The sequence below is a fragment of the Abramis brama genome (assembly GCF_963993115.1).
Source record: "Abramis brama genome assembly, contig: SCAFFOLD_71, whole genome shotgun sequence".
In the NCBI taxonomy this organism is placed as follows: Eukaryota; Metazoa; Chordata; class Actinopteri; order Cypriniformes; family Leuciscidae; genus Abramis; species Abramis brama.
The window spans coordinates 1-19,319 of NW_028156066.1; the positions used below are offsets into that span (position 1 = coordinate 1).

The 19,319-nt window shown below is 39.7% G+C and overlaps 2 protein-coding genes across 3 annotated transcripts; both read right to left on the minus strand.

Annotated features, from left to right (window-relative positions):
* Nucleotides 1-4,599: 4,599 nt before the first annotated feature.
* Nucleotides 4,600-6,620, minus strand: LOC311077085 (uncharacterized protein). 2 transcript variants are annotated; one of them, XM_084138887.1, is made up of 4 exons: nt 6,094-6,620; nt 5,708-5,851; nt 5,307-5,515; nt 4,600-5,031 (listed from the first exon to the last, which is right to left on the minus strand). In XM_084138887.1, exons 1-4 carry the CDS (start codon nt 6,269-6,271, stop codon nt 5,005-5,007), a joined length of 558 nt encoding a protein of 185 aa, XP_083995013.1. In that variant the 5' UTR covers nt 6,272-6,620; the 3' UTR covers nt 4,600-5,004. The 2 variants fall into 2 exon arrangements, with proteins under 2 accessions (XP_083995013.1, XP_083995012.1); XM_084138886.1 differs by having other exon boundaries at nt 4,600-5,515.
* Nucleotides 6,621-6,643: 23 nt separating this feature from the next.
* Nucleotides 6,644-18,523, minus strand: LOC311077086 (uncharacterized protein). The gene is made up of 8 exons (XM_084138888.1): nt 14,596-18,523; nt 12,812-12,896; nt 11,795-11,986; nt 11,616-11,684; nt 11,335-11,436; nt 9,748-9,873; nt 7,320-7,352; nt 6,644-7,178 (listed from the first exon to the last, which is right to left on the minus strand). Exons 3-8 carry the CDS (start codon nt 11,912-11,914, stop codon nt 6,987-6,989), a joined length of 642 nt encoding a protein of 213 aa, XP_083995014.1. The 5' UTR covers nt 11,915-11,986; nt 12,812-12,896; nt 14,596-18,523; the 3' UTR covers nt 6,644-6,986.
* Between the last annotated feature and the right edge of the window lie 796 nt (nt 18,524-19,319).

Genomic DNA, 19,319 nt, shown 5'->3' on the forward strand with positions numbered 1-19,319 from the left:
TCAAAGACCATTTGAAGGGCTTTGGTAACATTTACAAATGCCATTGACACACACACACACACACACACACACATACCTACTTAACCACAATGTGAGGACGTATGACTGGGAACCCTACCTTTAGGGACACCCCTTTCTGAAGGGTCTAGAGACAAAAGAAAGATATGACTGCACTTCTGGAGAAGCTGTCATCACAATTATCACTTGATTTTATCAATAAAAGCCTTCCTTAAAGACCTGACATTTTGCCTTCACTTTAGGGACAGTATTTTTTATGTCCATTTTGGGGACATTAAACACAAACTCTGATGAAGTCATACTTTGAGGACCATGGTGATACACATACTCTGGTTAAGGTATACTTTCAGGACATTGTTGAGATGTTATATATTATTTATCCTAAGAAGACAGAAGTAGAATATTACAATTCAAAGTTCCAATACTGGACAGTGAAATCAAGCTAGTGCAGAGATACAGGTGTGAGAGAGTAAACTGGGTTTCTTCTTTTCTGCAAGATCACTGTAAATGGGTAGCCTACATTTTTTGTCTGATTTGTAGCTTGAGATCAAGTGCCTTTGGCTGCTCAGTTGGGGAATGACAATTAACATTCAGAAATATTATTGATTTGACTGATTGACTATCAGAAGCAAAAGATGAACAGAATTGAGCTGAATAATAACACTATTGTCTTTAATTTCAACTGTAAAACAGCTCTACATTATTCATTTCATAATTGTTGACATTTGCAAGTTATTTTATGTCTGTGAAGCTCCTTTGAAACCATCTGTATTGTATCATGCGCTATAGAAATAAAACGGACTTCACTTCATGGCAGAGAACCTTTCACTGACCACCGGCTGCATCCCTCTAGTTAATTTAGCATCGACTGTAAACTAATCATTATCACAAAAACATCTTAAGGAGTTTTCCTCATCAGAGTCATCTTTGGCTACACACTGGGGTTAAGACATTAGGCATGTTCTTCTGTAAAGTGTAGTAATTGTCAAAAAAAACTCTATACAAATAAAAATAGTGATACACACTCTCCGATTAAATGACTCTTTGGGGACTCGAGTGACACACACACTCCGATTAAATGACTCTTTGGGGACTCTAGCGACACACACACTCCGATTAAATGACCCTTTGGGGACTCTAGTGACACACACACACTCCGATTAAATGACCCTTTGGGGACTCGAAGTGACACACACACTCCGATTAAATGACTCTTTGGGGACTCTAGTGACACACACACACTCCGATTAAATGACCCTTTGGGGACTCGAGTGACACACACACTCCGATTAAATTACCCTTTGGGGACTCTAGTGACACACACACTCCGATTAAATGACCCTTTGGGGACTCGAGTGACACGCACACTCCGATTAAATGACTCTTTGGGGACTCTAGTGACACACACACACTCCGATTAAATGACCCTTTGGGGACTCGAGTGACACACACACTCCGATTAAATGACTCTTTGGGGACTTAAGTGACACACACACTCCGATTAAATGACTCTTTGGGGACTTAAGTGACACACACACTCCGATTAAACGACCCTTTGGGGACTCTAGTGACACACACACACTCCGATTAAATGACCCTTTGGGGACTCTAGTGACACACACACACTCATATTAAACGACTCTTTGGGGACTAGAGAGACACACACACTCCGATTAAATGACTCTTTGGGGACTCTAGTGACACACACTCTGATTAAATGACTCTTTGGGGACTCTAGTGACACACACACACACTCCGATTAAATGACTCTTTGGGGACTCGAGACACACACAAACTCCGATTAAATGACTCTTTGGGGACTCAAGTGACACACACACACACTCCAATTGAACGACTCTTTGGGGACTCTAGTGACACACACTCCGATTAAATGACTCTTTAATATTAACAGTCTTGGACACATTGTGTTGAAAGTGCACATTGCAGTTAATGACAGAACTTCAAATTATTCTTTTTTTTAAAAGAACAACAATGAAAAATCAATTAACTTGGAGGTGGGAATGATTCTCAGTGCCCAACTATCCTCTGTACTTCCTCCATCCACCCTTCTTCAAAATCTCTCTACTTCCTCCTTTACATTCTCTCCTCCCTCTTTAACTCTACTCCTCCCTCTTTAACTCTACTCATCCCTCTTTAACTCTACTCATCCCTCTTTTTACCCGCTTTACTCCTTTTCATCCTCTTTAACTCTACTCCTCCCTCTTTAACTCTACTCCTCCCTCTTTAACTCTACTCCTCCCTCTTTAACTCTACTCCTCCCTCTTTTTACCCACTTTACTCCTTTTCATCCTCTTTAACTCTACTTCTCTTCATCCTCTTTAACTCTACTCCTCACTCTTTTTACCCGCTTTACTCCTCCCTCTTTATCCTCTTTAATTCTACTCCTCCTCTTCACCTCTTTAACTCTACTCCTCCCTCTTTTTACCCTTTACTCCTCCCTCTTTTCATCCTCTTTAACTCTACTCCTCCCTCTTTTTACCCTCTTTACTCCTCCTCTTCATCCTCTAACTACTCCTCACTCTTTTTACCCGCTTTACTCCTCCCTCTCTTTATCCTCTTTAACTCTACTCCTCCATCTTTTTACCCTCTTTACTACTCCCTCTTTTCATCCTCTTTACTCCTCCTCTTCATCCTCTAACTCTACTCCTCACTCTTTTTACCCGCTTTACTCCTCCCTCTTTTCATCCTCTTTACATTTACTCCCTCTATTCATCCCTTATATTAGGTGTGCTGGACATGGGCTGTGGCTGGATGTAACCGATTGGTGAGAGTTGCCGTGTGCAGACGAGAGAATGTGATGTCAGACACTTTCTGCTTCCCGTAGTGACGCTCAGGCTAAGTTTGCATACTTTACCACAGCTGAAGTGGAATAAACGCATTATTTTCCAGATACAGATATTTCAGAGACATTTTCATTCAATACATGCACTACTGTTTGTACAAGAATAAAGTTCAAAATAAGCCTAAATACCAGTGAAGTGGGGTCTACATTGTTTTATTTTGATAAACATTTATCGCAACTACATGAAAAGAGCTTTTACTGTTATAAAGAACAGATTTGTGATCCTTAGTGGAACTGAAGGTGTGAGAAGAAACATGAAACGCACGTGATCGTTGTCAAGCGGTGTACTCTGCCAATCGTGGATTAGCTGTGTCATCATCAGAGCTCGTGAGTCGCTCTAGAGAATCTGCTCTGGCTGAGTCCTCCTGCTCTCCAATCACTCTCATTGTACTCTGATGCCTTATGGCACAGTCACGGGCGTCGCTGTCTGAAGTCGGACACAAGTTCTAACCATCAAGCACTGCTCAAGTTAGCCGCTGATCGTTCTGTGCAGCGCTGCATGAAGTCCAACAAGCCTAATGTAAAGGGGACGTAAAGATGGAGGAGAGAATGTAAAGGGGACGTAAAGAGGGAGGAGAGAATGTTAAGGGGACGTAAAGAGGGAGGAGAGAATATAAAGGGGACATAAAGAGGGAGGAGAGAATATAAAGGGGATGTAAAGAGGGAGGAGAGAATGTAAAGGGGACGTAAAGAGGGAGGAGAGAATGTAAAGGGGACGTAAAGAGGGAGGAGAAAATGTAAAGGGGAATGTAAAGAGGGAGGAGAGAATGTAAAGAGGGAGGGGAGAATGTAAAGAGGATGTAAAGGGGAGGAGATAATGTAAAAGGGGAGGAGAGAATGTAAAGGGGATGTAAAGAGGGAGGAGAGAATGTAAAGGGGATGTTAAGAGAGAGGAGAGAATTTAAAGGGGATGTAAAGAGGGAGGAGAGAATGTAAAGGGGACGTAAAGAGGGAGGAGAGAATGTAAAGGGGACGTAAAGAGGGAGGAGAGAATGTAAAGGGGATGTTAAGAGGGAGGAGAGAATGTAAAGGGGACGTAAAGAGGGAGGAGAAAATGTAAAGGGGACGTAAAGAGGGAGGAGAGAATGTAAAGGGATGTAAAGAGGGAGGAGAATGTAAAGGGGACGTAAAGAGGGAGGAGAAAATGTAAAGGGGATGAAAAGAGGGAGGAGAGAATGTAAAGGGATGTAAAGAGGGAGGAGAATGTAAAGGGATGTAAAGAGGGAGGAGAGCATTAGGCTTGTTGGACTTCATGCAGCGCTGCGCAGACCGATCAGCAGCTGACTTGAGCAGTGCATGCCGGTTAGAACTTGTGTCCGACTTCAGACAGCGAAGCCCCGTGACTGTGACGTATGGTATCAGAGTACGGCGAGAGCGATTGGAGAGCAGGAGGACTCAGCCAGCGCAGCTTCTCCAGAGCGACTCATGAGCTCTGATGACGACACAACTGATCCACGATTGGCCGAATCCACTGCAACACAATGATTAAGAGTTAATTCTCACACCTTTAGTTCCACTAATGCTCACAAATCTGTTTTTATAACAGTGAAATCCCCTTTCATGTAGTCACGCTGTTATATTGTCATGTTTATCCAAATAAAACTGATACAATGTAGACCCCACTTCATCGGTATTTAGGCTTATGTTGAACTTTATTCTTGTACAAACAGATGCTGTATTAAGCAGTACATGTATTGCATGAAAATGTCTCTGAAATATCTGTGTATTTGGCAAATAATGCATTTATTTCACTTCAGCTGTGGTAAAGTATGCAAACACAGCGTGAGCGTCTCTCAATTTTAATTTCTATACCTTTATCCTTATTTCTTTTAATTTAGCTCCATTTCTTACAAAAAGAGTATAATGTGCAAAGTGTTAAAGTGTTTGTGCCTCCCTACAAACCACCCTTTCTTTAAGAGTCGTGATCCTGTTCCGCACATAATTTCTCACACCAGTCCATGTTCGCTGCTTCAAAGCTTCTGGCTCTGCGTCACTACGGGAAGCAGAAAGTGTCCGACTCACGTGTCTGTTTTCAGCTCCTCCCGCCTGCACACTGCAACTCTCACCGATCGGTTACATCCAGCCACGGCCCATGTCCAACACACCTATTCACTCTTCCCTTTTTATCCTCTTAACATTCTCTCCTCCCTCTATGACAGAAATATCAAAAAGTTTAACATGACATTCCATCCAACTTCATTGCAACTGAACAAAGAAAACTGAATAATGAAAATTGACTATCTTAATATCCTCTACTTCTTCATTAGCCTTCTTATACTCTAACTTTGCACTTTATATTCTGTTTCATTCCATCCTCAAAATATTTCTACACCTATATCCTCATTTCTTTTAATTTAGCTCCATTTCTTACAAAAAGAGCATAATGTGCAAAGTGTTAAAGTGTTTGTGCCACCCTACAAACCACCTTTTCTTTAAGAGTCGTGATCCTGTTCCGCACATAATTTTTCACACCAGTCCATGTTCGCTGCTTCAAAGCTTCTGGCTCTGCGTGAATGCATCTTTCACAGTCTTGCTTACCAGGAACTTTGTATGTCTTGATGAACTTCATCATGTGTCTCTCTACTGCTTTTACCTCACTGTCCTCCCATTTCTTTTTTGGAGCGTTTGAAGAACCTATGAAATAGTTAAAAACAAGTAAATACTCATTACACATTCTCATTACAACTAAATTGGTGAGTAAAGACCAAATCAAGACTAATGTGTCCTAATGTGTATATTTTTTTCATTTGGCTGGATATTGCTGCATGGAGCTGATTCATGTTTATTTGATTATTGTTGTTTGTGTAGTTTAGAGATTTTTCTTACCTTGATCCTCCCATGAAACAGATTGATCAGATTGAACAAGTTGATCAGTCTCTGCTGGTGCTGTTTTCTGAGATAGGTCACTGTAATCCTCCTCATCACTTGACATGGAATCACCTTGGGCCTCAAGTTGCTCTAAATAATTCACTGACAAAAAAATTTACACTTTATTGCTTATACTTACCATCTGTGACATGATTATATATGTTACCGGCAAAGTGTGAAATCCCGTTATTGTATAGAATGCCTGATGGTTACCTAAGTTACCTACCTACATTACCTAGGGCATTCTATAGAATTCCGGATTACACACTTTGCCGGTAACATATACATTGTTTTGCAAATATGTAAAGAACAGATACACACAGACAGTCCAAGTATACTCGTACCATTTGGGTCAATTTCAATGTCATCAAGTTTCTTTCCTTTGTAGTCAGACAGTGTTCCTTTCTCCATGGCCATTAGCAGCTGGGAGAGCACTTGTTCAACAGGATGGGGTCTGATGTGACCAAACATACCAAAAATCAGCTCAGATGAATCGGATGGTAGTTCTTCTGGACATGACATTGTCAAAAGTGCTTTGATACATCCAACATCTCCCAACGAGGCAGGTAGTTCATCTGATCAATTTATGACTGTACCATCACCAAAAAAGATGAAATGCCAATCTAAAGAGACAAACACCTTGTCTGGTGATAAGACTTTTATTCAGTCAATGCCATCACCAAAGACGGAACTCCGCAAGGCGTACAAGAAGCAGTATTGCCTTAATTGCTCTAAGCCATATTCAAAAATGGCAAGACACCTTGAATTTGTCCATCGCAACGAAGTGGGGGTTGTAAAGGCAATAGCATTTCCAAAACATTCCAAAGAAAGACGAGTACAGTTGAACCTCCTTTGAAAAAGGGGCAACTTTGCCCACAACAAAGATGTGGTGAGACAAGGACATGGGGAGATGATTGCCTACTACCGTTCAAAAAATAGACAAAGAGCCAAAGAATTTATTCACTGCATTTACTGCCAAGGGCCTTATAACAAGCGTAGCCTTTGGAAACATATCAAAAACTGTCCTCTGAAACCTAAAGATGATGATGCCCAGGGCAGGAAAAGAGTTCGACCTCTGTGTGCTCTAAACACACCAGTCGGCTTAGAAGTGAGCAAAGGTTTCAAGAAAATAGTGTCCTTTATGAACTATGATGAAGTTTCGCGTGTAGTTCATACTGACAGATGCATCTTTCCTTTGTAGTCAGACAGTGTTCCTTTCTCCATGGCCATTAGGACTTTACTCATTTTTGCCAGCTGCAGTGTTCCCTCTGCGATGGACAAACTCAAGGTGTCTGGCCATTTTTGACCATGTCATGTCCAGAAGAACTACCATCCGATTCATCTGAGCTGATTTTTGGTATGTTTGGTCAACATCGCTGTAGTCTGTGACATCGCTGTAGTCTGTGTCACAGACGGTACTTCCTGAATACTGAATGAGAGAATATAACACTTACTCAAGGCAGTGGTTCCTGTAACATTATGTTTCATCGCATTGTGGATACTGGCAAGCAAAGTCATAATTATGCCAAAAAAATTGAGCATATAAAGTATCACATGGCAAGTCACATACCTGTCTTTTTCTTGATGGCCTTAAAGAGGATATCTGGAAGAGGAGAAATACAAACAAATATAAATAATATATAATTTCATATAATCTATTGTTAGTTCTACAAGTGCAATACAGCCAGACCATCCCAATAATTAAGCAAATTAATCTACCCACCTCCCTTAATGAGAGTGTCTCAGACATCTGCGATTTTGAATCACTGATAAGAGTGAAGATAAGGGTGGAGCAAGAGAAGATGATGATGATGATGATGAAGGCTGCGCATAGGAAGGCAATGAAGGCTGCCCAGGCGAGGATGATGAAGATGAAGGCTGCCCAGGCGAGGATGATGAAGATGAAGGCTGCCCAGGCGAGGATGATGAAGATGAAGGCTGCCCAGGCGAGGATGAGGATGATGAAGAGGAAGGCTGCCCAGGCGAGGATGAGGATGATGAAGATGAAGGCTGCTCAGGCAAGAATGATGAAGATGAAGCCTGCCCAGGCGAGGATGATGAAGGCTGCCCAGGCGAGGATGAGGATGATGAAGAGGAAGGCTGCCCAGGCGAGGATGATGAAGATGAAGGCTGCCCAGGCGAGGATGAGGATGATGAAGATGAAGGCTGCCCAGGCGAGGATGATGAAGGCTGCCTAGGCGAGGATGAGGATGATGAAGGCTGCCTAGGCAAAGATGAGGATGATGAAGATGAAGGCTGCCCACGCGAGGATGATGAAGATGAAGCCTGCCCAGGCGAGGATGATGAAGGCTGCCCAGGCGAGGATGAGGATGATGAAGAGGAAGGCTGCCTAGGCGAGGATGATGAAGATGAAGGCTGCCCAGGCGAGGATGATGAAGGCTGCCTAGGCGAGGATGAGGATGATGAAGGCTGCCCAGGCGAGGATGATGAAGGCTGCCCAGGCGAGGATGAGGATGATGAAGGCTGCCTAGGCGAGGATGATGAAGATGAAGGCTGCCCAGGCGAGGATGATAAAGGCTGCCTAGGCGAGGATGATGAAGGCTGCCTAGGCGAGGATGAGGATGATGAAGGCTGCCTAGGCAAAGATGAGGATGATGAAGATGAAGGCTGCCCACGCGAGGATGATGAAGATGAAGCCTGCCCAGGCGAGGATGATGAAGGCTGCCCAGGCGAGGATGAGGATGATGAAGAGGAAGGCTGCCTAGGCGAGGATGATGAAGATGAAGGCTGCCCAGGCGAGGATGATGAAGGCTGCCTAGGCGAGGATGAGGATGATGAAGGCTGCCCAGGCGAGGATGATGAAGGCTGCCCAGGCGAGGATGAGGATGATGAAGGCTGCCTAGGCGAGGATGAGGATGATGAAGATGAAGGCTGCCTAGGCGAGGATGAGGATGATGAAGGCTGCCCAGGCGAGGATGATGAAGGCTGCCTAGGCGAGGATGAGGATGATGAAGGCTGCCCAGGCGAGGATGATGAAGGCTGCCCAGGCGAGGATGACGAAGGCTGCCCAGGCGAGGATGATGAAGGCTGCCCAGGCGAGGATGATGATGATGATGAAGGCTGCCCAGACGAGGATGATGATGATGAAGGCTGCCCAGGCGAGGATGAGGATGATGAAGGCTGCCCAGGCGAGGATGATGATGATGAAGGCTGCCCAGGCGAGGATGAGGATGATGAAGGCTGCCCAGGCGAGGATGAGGATGATGAAGATGAAGGCTGCCTAGGCGAGGATGAGGATGATGAAGGCTGCCCAGGCGAGGATGATGAAGGCTGCCTAGGCGAGGATGAGGATGATGAAGGCTGCCCAGGCGAGGATGAGGATGATGAAGGCTGCCTACTAGGCGAGGATGATGAAGGCTGCCCAGGCAAAGATGATGAAGGCTGCCCAGGCGAGGATGATGAAGGCTGCCCAGGCGAAGATGATGAAGGCTGCCCAGGCGAGGATGATGAAGGCTGCCCAGGCGAAGCTGATGAAGGCTGCCCAGGCGAGGATGAGGATGATGAAGGCTGCCCAGGCGAGGATGAGGATGATGAAGGCTGCCCAGGCGAGGATGAGGATGATGAAGGCTGCCCAGGCGAGGATGAGGATGATGAAGGCTGCCCAGGCGAGGATGATGAAGGCTGCCCAGGCGAAGATGATGATGATGAAGGCTGCCCAGGCGAGGATGAAGGTGGCATGGGTGGCGCAGGAGCTGGTGACGGTGATGAGGACAGGGCAGGAGAGCATGAGGTTGATGAGGCCATTATAGAGGTGGACAAAGCACAGGGTGCCGATGAAGAGGGTGCATCAGATGTGGATGCGACTGAGGATGACTGTGACAGCTTGAAATATAATTTGAATAAAAATATAAGGTCTAAAAGCAAAAGGACTAAGCAAACTGTTAATTAATAAAATAAATGAATAATAAAATAATTAACCGTTAATTGACTGAGGCGTTGATCACAGAATAGTGTGATTATGTTCACATATTACTCACCAAACAAACTTTTTGTGATTGCTGTTTAGCAATCTTGTGTTCCTTTTCAATTTCTGCTCTGTTAAAACGTTCATAGCAATCTTCATGATGTTGTCTTAATTTTGCCAATCTTGATTGAAACCGCTTCTGCAGATATATAAAGAGGTATTTAGCTTAAACAAGAATAAAATGTACATTAGCAATATTGAAAACTGTGGCACCCATTTCAGACAAGAACAAACACACTGTAGGAGTGAACAAAAAATGTTTTGCACATTTCAAAGCAAAGATCATTAATAAAATAAAAACTCTAAACAAACATTTATACAAACTTTACATACAAATTGTGACAATAGTCACATTAATAGTTACATTGGTTCAGAGTCAGACATTTAAACTCTGAACCAATAACTATACTTAACTAGCAGAGGTTGGTAGTAAGGCGCTACATTTACTCCATACCATCCAAGTCATTTTTAGTTTGTTTGTTTTAATTGTGGGTACATTTTACATAAGTGTGGGTACATAAGTACATTTCTAATGGCAATACAATTTTGTATCATTTGAAGCGTTTATACACTAGTGACGGGTCGTCATGAACGAATCTTTAATATGACTCGGGACTACCGAGTTGTCTCAGAGAGTGATTCGTTCATTTTGCGCTGACCGCACATGCCCAACATCCCATGGGTTCTGTACTGGAAACAGAAATGATTAGTTCATCTCTCGAGACTTCGGGTCCAAGTCTTTCGTTCTTCCGGTCAGTCCCACAGAGGCTATGCTGTCAGTACCGGAAAGATAAATGATTAGTTCACCTATCAAGTCCACGAAAACTCAAAAGATGAACTAATCAATTCTGTATCCGGTAGCGACTGCATAGCTCAGCCTATATGGGGCTGTCACGTGATGCACGAATGACTTGAACCCAAAGTCGATAGACTCGAAACGTGAACTAATCAATACTGTATCTGGTACTACAGACTGCAAAGCTCAGTTTATGAGGATCACGGGATGATCGAACGGCTTAGATCGGGAGGTGAGGTAAACTAACAGAATGCATAGCCTGAAGACCCAAATAAATAAATTAACTGTTTCTCATAATATGGCCTTTTTCTTGCATTGCAATTTTTTTCTTATTCTAAATGCGATCAACATTTGATGTGTTTGGGGAATTTGGCTAACATGTAACATTTTAAATACATTCTGCTGAAATGAACGAAATAACTTGAAAAAAGATTTGTTCATTTTGATGAACGAGATTTAAAGATCTGAGTCAGTAAAATGATCCGAACTTCCCACTACTATTACACACGTGTGCTGGATGAAGTGGATATGCACCTACAATCAACTAAAACCAAACCTTTAAAAAGCATCCTATGGTTTGCCAGCGATAAAGATCTTTTCGAGTTGAACACCTGAGCGCCAGCTGTTAGTGGTTGCCTGTGTTGCGTGTTCATTATTTTGGGGGCCGAGCAATGAAGGGAGGGGTGTGTCTGTTTGGGTGTCGATTTCAAATATCAATAGTGTTTCTCAGAAATCACTCACTGCACTTTCAACTAGCTGGCAGTAAACATCAGTAGATAGTTGCTGCATGTATGAGATGGTTACCGTTTTATTCATTGATGTTATTGCTTTGCCTGACTGCTTATATGGACCATTGCTGTTCACCTTGTCCAATTCAGGAGAAGAAACAGAAGCTGAACAATGGGGCTGGATGTCAGAAAAGAAACCAGTGAATATCAAAATCAGAATATTTGTAAAGGACAGAAAAACTTGTTCATGTTCATTCCTCTAGCTGTCCTACACGTTATCTATCATTTCTTTCACACACAACTCTACGCTGAAAGAGTCAATAATATAATGATACAGATGTTTTAAAGTGGACTTACCGATTTCTGCAGACCCAAACTGCTGGCTGGCTTTTTATCAGTGGATTCTGCTGATGCTTTATTCAAAGGCTTGAGAAATATGAGACCACAATCACATGGTAACTAATCAGAATGAGAGTTAAGATTATGAGATTTGTGAGAATTACTGATTAATCTCTTTAGCATTTTCTTGATAGTACCTTGACTCGCCATGGCCAATCTGAGTCGCCATAATTGTAAGTGATTTCCTCCCCTGGTAGAATGTCTCGTACAGCAAAGAGACACAGGTGAGGTTTTCTGCTCACTTCAACGGTTCTCATTTTGCAAGTATTTCTGGTCTCATCATTTACATAAGTCTTCCCAAGGACGAGTCTTCTTTAGATGCATCCATGCTATAAAGACATAAAATGACCACTCAGTACTAGCTAGACATGTACAGTTATTATAAGTGGTTCTGAACCCCAGTCCTGGGAACCCACCACTCTGCATATGCTGTATGTCTGGTGTTTTAATCCACCTGATTCAGATGAGGAGTTCATCATCAGAACACAGCTCTATGAACTCATCTGAGTGTGTCAGGTGAAGGAGACATACAGAATCTGCAGAGAGGAGGGTCTGAGAACCACTGATCTATATGATATATGAGATTAAATGGCGCACTGCAACATCCTCTCAGCTCTCAGATAAAGGCATCTAAAATTAATCATTTTGTTCTCTTTAGGGAATACAGGGAAAGCCAATTTAGATGACTCAAGGAAACTGCACTCAGTACTCTTAATGTCAGTTCATGTTGAATTTTAATTATTAGGGTGTGTTCACACCTGGCATGTTTGTTTAGACTGTTAGTGTGGTTAATTTGAATAAGTGTGAACACTGCCATCTGAAACCTGGTGCCACCAAACAAGAGGATCCAGATGCTGAATAAATAGGTCTCAGTTGGCTTCCAAACGAACTCTGGTGCGGTTCGAATGAAAAAAGAATGTAACATGGACCCAGAGACATGTAAACGAACCAAAAACAGGAAGATGTGACCCTAAAAAGGACAGACTGGTCAAGCATAACAGGTTTGACAATAGAAATGCCAATCTGAACACTAAGCGGACCCGGACCAAACGAACCAAGCGAACAGAACTCCAGGTATGAACACATCCTAAGTATTTTACAGTTCCAGATATTTTAGCATCCTTACTACATCAATCCAACAGTTCTGTACTCACCACCAATTTTTGCCATGCCACTGAAAATCAAACAGGAACGTGTTCTCAGCTTCAGTGTAGTGTTCAGTTCGGTCGGAAGAAAGCTCTAAAGAGGAGAAATACATTAGCTGCAGTTTCTTTAATGTCAACTATTATTTTATTACTAAAAGTTCTCTACCATATGACGTACATTATACGATGTGAAAGGGAAATTACTTAAGGAAAATAGTCAAAAGTCAGGCTAATCTCAAAGCATGATTTGCTTTTTATACTTTACATTATACTTTTAAGTCTTAAAATTATACAGTTAAAATTACATACATTTTCTTACACAAACCTATTTTTGCAGGCCAACCCGGTAGTAGTTGAACATCCCCTGGTTTCCTCCACAAAAACCCACTGGGATTTGCAGAAAATAAGCTAAAGTTAATCTATAAACTACACCACGGTTGACCAACTTCAACTTCCTTACGATGAAGCTTCAACAACTGTGTTGCATTATTTTAAAAGACAATTCTGTTTGTTTATTATTTGCATCTCTTTCAGGTAGTTTTTCTTTGTGGTATATGGATGTTTTATGTGGCTTCTATAGTTTAGATAAAAGTATAGAGTTTTTTTTTTTTTTTGTTGATAAATGTGCCTCCAGGAACTCTAAAGCTTTAAAATCCATCTCCCTGTGTAATATTTATAATGTTTCTGCATTATTATAATGCATGTTTGACTGATTGTGTGATGTATACATCCCCATCCCTACATCTACCTAGAATAGTTTGCAAGAGTGCGATTATAAACACAACGAGGCTGTGAAAGTGACTAGATGAGTTAATCTGTTCAGCTGATGACGTTTAATGTCCCAGACAACCCGTCTCCCATTTAGACACTTGTTAACAACTGCCTTTTACCAGACAAGTAAAGGCTTTTAAAAAAAACACACAAGAGAGTATTACTATTTTATGTTGTGGAGTAAAGCGTGAAAATATCTTGATCTTGTGCTAACCATGGATCTTATTTCAGGAATTTAACCAAAACCCATTGATCATGTTTACATGCACACCGATACGCTGATAACAAAATAAAATCACCTTCTTGAAATAATCCATTATCCAGGTTTACATGCAAACCAATAACCACGTAAACCACTACTTTATAAGTAAATCAGGTTAATGACGTCAAAACCTAACCATTCGTTTATCTGACTGTGTATTTCATATGTCATGTCAGTTGTGATGTTAAATAAAGCCCAAGAGTATTCCAGAATTTCAGAGGAAAACTTCCAGACTCATATTCTCCTCTCATGCAGTATCGGGTGCAGGATTTTGACTGTACCACTTCTGAACGAGATGAGAATACTTTTAAGAGGTTCTTGGGTCAAGAAAACACTCGCTCTGTCTGGATGTGCTTTAATCCAAAATAAGGACACTTTCCTGTCACACATCACACATGCTCCCTTCAATAAGCCACAGAACACAGAGGTTAATGTGTTTACATGCCGGGCAAATCTGCAAATAAGGGGCAAAAATCTATCTGTGTCGATTGGTTTATGCTTATGCTGTTTATGGTGACCTTAGTCTGCGTTTACATGACCACATGCACTGTCGGCTTATTATGCATAACTGGGTTCAGAATGTGCAAATAAACATTGACTTTGGGTTGATGGAACCAGAAATGCAAAAATGTAACTGGTTTTGTTTAACTTGTGAAACATGGATATTAGTTGGCCTAACAACCATATGACTCACCTCACATTAAATTCTCAGTTTTGTAGATTAACGTTATTACTAAACTGCTTAGTAATTTATACTTGCCTTTATATTTGCTGATGAACTGCTCTCGAAGCCCAGGCTTGTCGGTTTCACAGGTAATGTGATGCTCAGCGTCCTGCAGAGGTTTTTTACGCCTTTTATTTCCCAGCATGCTGAATTTCTTTCTTGAAATGACTGAAAAAAATAAATAAAATAAATATAAGGTGAATGAAATAAATAAGCATATTTAAAAAAATCTTGTTGATCTTACTGGAATTGTTCACCCAAAAACATACATAATTAACATACAATTATATTAATTGTTGTTTCAATTGAACCTCATGTTGTTCCAAACCTGTGTTGTGTTTTTTTCTGTTAAACACTAAAGTATATCTTTATATTATATCAACAGAGCTCTATTCAATGACAGCACATGTGACCAGTCAACAACAGGCATTTAGATAAAAAAGGCAATGTCAATGATGCCAAAAACCATTAGTTCTTGTGTGCCTTGTGACCACAATTGACATCAATCTACTGTATATTCATATTTGATTTAAGAGCGTATGGGAGATTTTCAGTCAGTAACCAGCTAGATTCATAGGGGCTATTTTTAATGTGCTTTTGGTCTGCTTTGGATTTGACACACACAATAAAAATACTATAAAGTGTCTATGTACTGGCATTGGGCAAAAAAGCTCTATAAAGATAAATAATAATAAGAACAGGCATATAATGTAATAAAAAATATTATATAAAATAAAAATTATCAAATAATAATGATATAAAAAAATGGAATTCATTATTTCATTATTTATACAAATTACTGTTGATAGTTGACAACACTTTTGATTAAAAAAAAAAACAATGATATAGGCTAGTAGACTATCACTGACTCAGTTGTTTAGATTAATTTGCAGAATCTAAAGTACTATTATATAAAAAATAACAAAATTCTATTTACTGGCCATTGCCTACAAGTTGGCAATAAACTTTTTCTTTATTGCAGCAAATCATCATATTAGAAGCAAACTCAAATACAGTCGAGAAGTAAATAAAACCCTAAGGAAAAAATAATTAAACAACTAAAATAAACACATCTTACTAACTTTCATATTTCACAATGTATTTAGTTATCATGCATTTTGAGGACAAGTCTAGATCTCACCTTTAGCCTTTAATGCGTGCGTGGTGGGGGTTGTCGTCGTCTGTTTCGCGTCCCATTGTCACGTGTCTGCATTTCCCGGGAAAACACATCCACGGTCGCAGACTTGCGTAAATGACGTAATTACGTATTTGGATTTCACGTTGAAATTGTGACTACATTTATTTAACCTAATAGAACATTATCTGATGGCAAGAATCTTTTTTTCCACAGTTTTAATCACAGTACTCTTTCTTCAAACTAAAAAAAAACAAAACAAAAAAACCTGTGGTGAAGTGAGTCTTTCCAGAGTGTCTTTTCCGGTCTTTTCTAGTGGACAGAGCACATGATCACTTTTAAACGAATCCACCCGCCTCGAACTAGGAACCACTGCGCATGTGCGTACAAACACAGGTTTAAAAGAGCAAAAAATGCCTAAATGAGCAACCTAGATCTCTTGAACAGGCATATTATTTTCTACTAATATCATTAATCAAAATAGTAAATTGATGTCTGCAAATATACAGCAGGGCTGATATGAGCTGGTATATCTCCAGTTCTGCACTTGTCTGTGTTGTTGTCATTTCATCAGTGTCCCACAACTACTTCAGAATTTATTTGAGTTAAGAAGGGGGAAGGAGTGTGGATTATTTCGAGGCTCAAAATTAAACTTTAACGTGTAATTTAACAGCATTATCTTTTTATGTATTTAATAAATGAATGGTATTTACATTAAAGGGCGGAGAAGCTGTTAGACAATGTAAAAGTGCTTTAAAAACGCATAGCCACAACAGATTGTCATCTTTTGAGCAGCACTGCTGATTACCTATCTCTCTGTCACTGGTCAGTCTGTTAGTTCATTCATCTCATCTCTTTCACTCTGCAGTCAGTCTCAGTGCTGTGGGGGAAGGGCGCGCACGCGATCAGTCTCAGTGCTGTGGGTGAAGGGCGCGCACGCGATCAGTCTCAGTGCTGTGGGGGAAGGGCGCGCGCGCGATCAGAGTCAGTGCTGTGGGGGAAGGGCGGCTGATCACAGTATGAGCAGATCTCAGTCAGTCTGACAGGCAGAGACAGAGCTAGGGTTAGGGTTAGGGTTAGGGTTAGGGTTAGTGTAGATCCAATGGCTTTTAAAATCAAAGTAAGAACAAAATACATCTGTAAACAAACATTTAAACGTGTCAGCTTGATTCATGATTCTTTTAAACACTTTTTTTCTTTTGTATTATGACTATATGTAACTGCTGTCTCTATCTCTCTCTCTCTCTCTCTCTCTTTCTCTCTCTCTCTCTCTCTCTCTCTCTCTCTATATATATATATATAGAGAGAGAGAGAGAGAGAGAGAGAGAGACTCTCTATATATATATAGAGAGAGAGAGAGAGAGAGAGACAGCAGTTACATAATGTTTGCTGTAACTGCTCTATTAACAGTTATTATCAGTCACTTTAGTACATTTATTGAATCATCCTTAAGATTTGCACACCAGTACCTAAGTGCATTTCGTACAAACAGCAGAACACAATAGATTAGCCTACCATCAAACTCCTGTAACTTGCTCAAAATCCTTAGTACAATATCAAAGAACATATCCTTGTGTCATTGTTCACAAACAAGAATGTCAAAATGCTTAGTTTCAGATGTAAACTATGGCTACGATTTTGATGACAATGATTGAAAATACAAAATACTGCACTGTATCTGAATGACATATAAATTTAAACAGCACACATATACGCATTACTCTAGAGGAGACTGGACAGGATTCACATATGCACTTTTACTGTTGGTCTGACAAAAGATTACAGTACAGTGGCACTGTGATATAAAAAACAAGACTATCACACATATACTGTATGTACGTGTCTCTATCAAGTATATTTACTGTATAATGTATAATGCAAGTAGACTTCTGTAATAGCCTATAGCATTACAGTAAGTCTACAGTTTATGGTGAACAGTACAGTGCAGTAGAGTGAACACTGTCTGATTACACACCTGTTCTGTCTACAAACGCTTGAATGATTGAAGACACACGGTTGTTCTCCCAACATTCGGCTGCACCCTTCATCCAGCCTCGGCCATAAGGTCATGAATGAGAACATGATCTACAATAATGGCACTTATTTCTTCTGAAACACACAATCTTAGCCTGTTCCTCTGTTTTACCTCCTTACCCTTCCACCACACATCCTTGCTCCTCTTCTTCTTCTCGGCTGTTCACCCTGTTGTTCTTCCTCTCTCAGAGTGTGTAACGTGTTGTGCTCTGTATGCATCCCAGATGAAGCTTCATGAGATGCACTCTGAGCTATTATAGAGAACTGGTTGATCATTGATTGATCTAATGCTTTACATTCCCCTTCATTAGTGAAATTCAGAACTCACCTCTGCAATTCAACAATTCAGGACAAAAAAAGTCTAATAGAATTGTATAGAAAATATGTTTGACAGTTTATGACAACTAGTTCAACCAATTCTGCATTTAATGACTTATGGAACTAATGCCTATATGTTTTGTGGGGTAAGACTATTCAACAGAGAACCAGTATAATACATTTTTATAAACATGACATAAGCAATTAATAATGTAAGAAACAGCATACATTTGCACATAATCAACTGCATGAATGTACTGCAATTTGTTCAAAAGAATGAGAAATTGCTTTTATGAGGTGCACAAGTAGATAATGTGGAGATTGAACAAGTAAGAATTTTAGTTGTGATCTGAGAAATGCACCAAAGCAACTGAGAAAAACTGTAATATAATTAATATAATAATATAGTATCATTAGAATTGTTGCTGTAACTGCTCTCCTTTATATAATATAATATAAAGAGAATGTTTGCAGTAACTGATCTCCTCTATATAATATAATAATATAATATAATATAATACAATATAAAGAGAATGTTTGCTGTAGCTGATCTCCTCTATATAATATAATATAATATACGTTAATATAAAGAGAATGTTTGCAGTAATTGCTCTCCTCTATATAATATAATATAATATAATATAATATAATATAATATAATATAATATAATATAATATAATATGAGAATGTTTGCAGTAACTGCTCTCCTCTATATAATATAATATAATATAATATAATATAATATAATATAATATAATATAATATAATATAATATAATATAATATGAGAATGTTTGCAGTAACTGCTCTCCTCTATATAATATAATATAATATAATATAATATAATATAATATAATATAATATAATATAATATAATATAATATAATATGAGAATGTTTGCAGTAACTGCTCTCCTCTATATAATATAATATAATATAATATAATATAATATGAGAATGTTTGCAGTAACTGCTCTCCTCTATATAATATAATATAATATAATATAATATAAAGAGAATGTTTGCAGTAACTGATCTCCTCTATATAATACAATATAATATAATATAATATAATATAATATAAAGAGAATGTTTGCAGTAACTGCTCTCCTCTATATAATATAATATAATATAATATAATATAATATAATATAATATAATATAATATAATATAATATAATGTAAAGAGAATGTTTGCTGTAACTGCTCTCCTCTATATAATACAATAAATATAATATAATATAATATAATATAATATAATATAATATAATATA